The 6,311-nt window shown below is 36.7% G+C and overlaps 1 protein-coding gene across 1 annotated transcript; it reads left to right on the top strand.

Moving 5' to 3' along the window:
• The first annotated feature begins 287 nt into the window (after positions 1–287).
• LOC122318011 (ribosomal RNA small subunit methyltransferase, mitochondrial) lies at positions 288–1,899 on the top strand. The gene is made up of 2 exons (XM_043135130.1): positions 288–861; positions 969–1,899. The coding sequence occupies exons 1-2, from the start codon at positions 463–465 to the stop codon at positions 1,740–1,742; spliced, it is 1,173 nt and encodes a 390-aa protein (XP_042991064.1). The 5' UTR covers positions 288–462; the 3' UTR covers positions 1,743–1,899.
• The last annotated feature ends 4,412 nt before the right edge of the window (positions 1,900–6,311 follow it).

Genomic DNA, 6,311 nt, shown 5'->3' on the forward strand with positions numbered 1-6,311 from the left:
TCAATCACTATCGAATGACTTGTTTAGGTCCGGTTTGGATTTAAAAAGTATTTCATCTCATTTCATCTCATCTCATCGTTACAATTTTTCTAAATTCTCACACAAAAAATAATAAATAATTCAACTTTTTTAAATCTCAAAATAATAATAATATTAAAAAATAATATTTTAATAATATTTTATTCAACTTTTAACTTTTATCTCAACTCACTATACAAACGGTACCTTAGTGTGATATAAACATTTTGGGAAGTTATAAAAATTATTTGGACTAGACAATTATAGAAAATCTTATCCAATAGTTCACTGAGACTTGTTAAGTCGACCCTTTTCGTCCTTGGAAGCTTCAATACGAGAGGGATGCACGTAGGTTTCTCGGATGAAAGCAAGTTACGCAACTGAAATTCAAATCTAAACTGTAAAAGTTCCCTAAAAGAAACCATATTCATCGAAGAATCACACATGCTTCGTCTCCCCAAGTCTCTTTCCAAGTTCGTCACCGGGCAACGTTCGCTTCCGCTTCGTCAACTTCATGCGAGGTCCAGTCGTCGTCGTAGCCATCCCAAGAACGACGATGAGGATAAGATTCTCAGAAGACAGGAGAATCGAGAGGCTCATTTACATCTGTACAAGAGCAGGGGCCAACACATCCTCACCAACCCAAGAGTCCTCGACTCCATTGTCCGAAAATCCCACATCAAGCCCACCGATACAGTCCTAGAGATCGGACCCGGTACCGGAAATCTCACCCTGAGGCTTCTAGAAGCTGCCAAATATGTCGTCGCTGTTGAAATTGATAAACGAATGGTGGAGGTTCTCCACAAACGCGTAGCCGAGCGGGGTCTTCAAAATCGTCTCAGTGTAGGTTAACTCGTTTTCTAGTTGCTCGACGAAATGCCTAGCTGAAAGTTTTGAGCGCTTGCAGTCAACTACTACAAGTAAGCTTTTCTTGCAAATGGGTTTTGCAGGTTATATGTAATGACGCATTGAAGACCGAGTTTCCTCAATTTGATCTTGTGGTAGCCAACATCCCGTATGGAATATCTTCTCCTCTCGTGGCTAAATTAGTCTACGGGGCGAACCCATTTAGGAGCGCCACTCTTCTCCTCCAGAAAGAGTTTGCACGGAGACTGTTGGCGAATCCTGGTGACTCAGAGTTCAACCGCTTGGCGGTAAATGTGAAGCTGGTTGCTGATGTGGAGTTCTCCATGGACGTGAGCAAAAGGGACTTTGTTCCATGTCCAAAGGTTGACTCATCCGTGGTTATTATACGTCCCAAAGCTGAAATTCCTGATGTGAATCTGGATGAGTGGTGGGCTTTCACGAGAACCTGTTTTGGCAAGAAAAACAAGACACTAGGTGCTACATTTAAGCAGAAGAGGAAGTTGTTGGATTTGTTGAAACTGTCCACAAAGACTTGCTCAAGTAGTGAAAGTGCTGCCAGCGACCACAATTGTGATCACAGCAACAAGGCTGCTCGTGCTACTGATGATGAAGGGGACACTGATGAAACAGAATATTCTTTATCTATTTGCTTGGATACGCGGATGAGTATGTTCAGAGAGAAGGTCCTTGGAGTTCTAAATTCAGGTAGTTTTGAAGATAAGAGGCCTTCAAAGCTGTCTAATGAGGAGTTACTGCATTTACTCGCATTATTTAATCAAGCTGGAGTTTATTTTCATGATCACTCAAAGCCTAGGGATGAAGACAGTGTAGAGCTTGCAGCAGTTCTCAGCTTATAGCAATATATTACCTTGTCATTCTATTATTTAGTCATCATTGTTGATCTTTCGTTCTTCCTTGTATTGGTAATTGTTCACTGGTGGATGTTGCAGACAGAAGCAAGGGTCCTACTTGTCCGTTATTTTGAATGAGATGAAGAGAAGAAATTCTACACCATTAACATTGTCATCTAATGTTTGTTAGAATTTAGATGCACCTGGGTCCTCTTCAACGGCCTAATCATCAAAACAAACCTTTAAATCTTTCTTTACCAACCTGCAGTTAACGAATGTAATGAAGCAATTGGATGGAGGTAACCTAGCTTCTAAGCATCATTGGAGCCCATGTACCTGATTGGTATCATCCCTTGTGATAGGTCCCCACTTCATAATACTGCCAATACTAAGGAATTATTCTCTTCGGGTGAGAATGTACCACAAATTGGATAACTTGTTTTTCTCCTTTCATTGATAACTTTTGACTGCTTAAATAAGCATAGCCACGTACAAGAATGCCGAAATAAATGACAACATGCAACTGCTAATAGCTAGTAACCGAAACCCACTATAAGCACAAAGACACGTAACAACAGAAAATAGAGCACACGAAAACAACATGCAGAAAACAGAGTACATGCACTAACGAACGAAATAAATATGCAGAAAACATCTAACTGCCGCTGACCCCGTCCACGCAGCATGCATGCGAAATCCTTACGTCCAACGATCCTCACGTTCAACCTCATCCCTGATATTTGGGATTTGGCTTTAGGCCTCTCTTCCAATGACGTGGCGTAACACGTTGGCTTACCCATGGCAGCGACTCATACAGTACTCTCGAACTCATGAGCATAGTCTCCATCAATTCTTGAACATACCTGATTCATTGGAGATAATTGGCATTCAACCAAAGTTACTGCTTTCTTTTATTTTTTTGAAAAGGATCCATGATCTATCGAGGTTATTCTACATGTTATATGAGGAGGTGCTGGATTCTCGACGGTGGATTGTTAGTGTTCCAATCTTCGAAGGAAGCCAAGGTAATTGGATAAAAGAAGCCAGCGTAATCGAATAGGGAAAATGATTTCATGGTTCTAGGGGTCTAAATCCCACGCACTTACTTTGAAGAAAGTATGCAAGACTGTGACCCATATAAAAACTCTCTTTTAATGATGGGCTTGAGTGCCATGAAAATTTCATATACTAAAATTGTATCTAACATCATTCATCAAATAATGTTATAATTAGGGATAATGATATATACAATCATAGAGTATATAAATTTTGTTTACTTTATTTGAAAAAAAAAATAACAAATCTAAAACTAATTTAAAAAAATATATATATTTTAATAATAAATTCTAATTTTTTTTTAAAAACAAAATAATATATGAGATTTATATACCCTATACCATATTGGACCATACTCTTCTATAATCAGTAACAAAATATGTCTGATCCGTGTTTTCATTTGTATTTTTTTCCGTTGGTGTAGCATGACTCTTGGATAAAAACATGATCTCTGTCCTCACAAACATGAATACTCATCGATGCCATCCACTTGATAGTCGACCTCATCAGTGCCATACATGTCTTGTAACATTCCAGTCCCGCAGGGTCAGAGAGTTACTTCTTATAATTTAAACTCAAATTCTAACAGTATATTTATAGACTCCAAATTCCCAATAACATATAAAATTTTGATTCAAACTAATTTTCTCAATTTAAATCAATCTCTCAAAATACCAAGTCATCAGTACACAACAAAATTTCTTAATAAAACTCATCAATACTCATAGAAACTTTCTATACTTAATCCAATATGCCAAAATCATCTCACTTACACTTCATAATCTTGATTCTCAACAAAAATATCCAAATTATTTAAAAAATATTGTGGAGATAAGTGGTGAGTAATCAACAACTTAGATAGCAAAGAACATATACAGGTGTGTAAATATGGGCATTTATAGAGATCCGAATGAAAAACAAAATATTTTGATTTTCAGAGTGCGAAAGCTGAATATGTTATGAAAATATTAGAACGAAGATTCAGAAATATTTTCATTCAAAAATCATTTGGTATAGCATAAATGATCATCATCATCATATAAAAACCTCCTATCAGAACAGAGGCCATATATAACCCCTGTGGTAGGGTTGTGCATATGCAGATAGCCCAGCAGAACATAAATTACTTTGTCACCAATGTGTGCACTCAATAGAAACCACTACTATAACCTATGAGAGGACTGTATCCATTATTATAACTCATCGTTGGTTTGTATCCACTATTATAACCTGTGGTTGGGTCATATGCCACTATTATCAGCCGTGACAGGGCTATAATTGAACAAAGCAGAAACATAATCAAATTCAAAATCAGAAAGTCATGCCAAAAGTTTTTCAGGAATCACATCTTATCAAAATAGAGTACTGAATATAATCATATCATCTTTTAATTTAAAACAAATCCAGAGCATACTCACATAATCATGCACAAATTTTTATATTTGCTCTTTTTGCATAATTCATAAATAGAATATAAAAAAATAAGCTCATGTCTACATGAGTTTTTGTTTCATTAGAGTTCACGGTAATGCCGAACAAATAATTGATATTGTTTTTATATTTCTTTTAAAAAATAAACATGCATATTTTCCTAATCAATCTCGTTTAATTTTCTTTTTATGTAAAGTCAAGCATATGAATCCCACTTACATGTACTTCTTAATCTCTTTGAATTTCCTCACAACAATTCCAAATGAACATCAATCATTACTTATAGAAAATTCATGTAACTTGAATAAATTTTTAATTGAATAGATACCTCGTATTTACACCTAAAATACATTTTTTAATACCTCAAAGACTAAAATTCTCATAATTCCTAACGTACCATCATTTTTCAAATTCATCAATATCCACTTAATTTCTCCGACTAAAACATTAAATTCTAACTTATTTACTATTGAGGTCCACTATAAAATATAAAATTGGATAACATAATTATATCAAAATCTATTAAAGTAGATAAAGCAAAAATATTATTTAATTAAAATAGACTTAATTAGTTTTAAAATATTTAAAATAAAATTAAAATCTCATTATTCACTACTGAAATTGGTTGTAAAATACTTAAACAAGTTGCTTTAAAAACATAAATATTTTCTATATATATTCTTATAGCTCAAATAAAGTTATGCCCAACGAGTTTTTTAAAAAAAAAACATGCCTATTGAACTATCCTGATAAAGGGCATTTTGGGAAGTAAAGTCATAATTATGGACTGTTTGGGAAAACATACACAAAAAGGAAAGAAAACTGAGACCAACCATGCAATAGAGACGTCCATAGTCACCGAGAGTGGAGGAGCAGCACGAAGAATTGGGAGGTGGTGAAGATTACATCTGTGTGGTGGGGGCAGAATACTGAGAGAGAGGGGGCAAAATACTGAGAGAGAGAGAGAGAGAGAGAGAGAGAGAGAGAGAGAGAGAGAGAGAGAGAGAGAGAGAGAGAGAGAGAGAGATTACGGGAGGGAAGAAAGCACGGTGTGAGGGAGAGAGGGAACTCATCGTGAGATCGTGAAAGGAGTGCGACAGACTGAGGGTGCCAGAAAGTCTTTGGCAGCAATTTTTGTGAGATCCCGATGTGGTGGGGTCTCAGTGATGACGGCTTGCAGCGGTTCAAGGTGGAAAAGGTTTGTACTCTATTTTTGGGAGGAGTGAGGAATAAAGGTTTTGCGTGATGGCTAACAGTAGCTCCACTGGTGGGTTCACGATTGGGTCACGGTGGTGGCGTATGACAGCGTTGTGGAGAAGCATGCAATAGCTTGACCTTATTGGGAAGCTGTAGTTTCTGTGTGATATGGTTGAGCAAAACTGTGAGGGTGCAGGCTGGTTGCGTAGTGAACGGTGGGGCTTTGGCTTCGATGATGGTTGCTAAATGTGGAGGAGCAAGGTTGTTCTCATGGTTGGTTGTTGAGGAGTGTAGAAGAGGGGGACAGTGGTGCAATGGCAAAACACATTAGGATGCCGTGACTGCTAGTTTGTGGAGGTGCCGCAAGGAAAAGCTTGGAAAGTTTCTACATGCACGAAATAATATATGCATATATATATATATATATATGTATATATAGGTGATGGAAAACCCTAGAGAACGAAAGGGGAGAAATTTGCATGCGTGGGATTGCTAGAGTCGGGCATGGTGGGGCCCAAAAAAAATTAAATGTTGGTTGGTTCCCATATGATTGGATTTCAGGCATACAAGTTCGGACTTTTTCCCACGAGTTATGCACCTCATCTCAATTTCTAGAAAAAATAATCCAACTTATCTAAAAATTTTCTTGATCCATAAATTTTTTTTTTTACTTAATTATCAAACCTAAAGAAAATCATATTATGCAAAAATAAATATTTTAAACTTGTAGTCCATCATAAAAATAATCGAACACTCAATTGAGCTTTTACACGTAAGTCCAAAAATATTTTTTTTAAAAAAAGGCAGGCTCGCCCGGGTGTTACATAGGACACCAATCAAAGTGGCCCACGTATAACACCCTATCTCATTTTCCCATTCAAATTAGAAGGC

This window comes from Carya illinoinensis, chromosome 8 (genome assembly GCF_018687715.1).
Source record: "Carya illinoinensis cultivar Pawnee chromosome 8, C.illinoinensisPawnee_v1, whole genome shotgun sequence".
Lineage (NCBI taxonomy): Eukaryota > Viridiplantae > Streptophyta > Magnoliopsida > Fagales > Juglandaceae > Carya > Carya illinoinensis.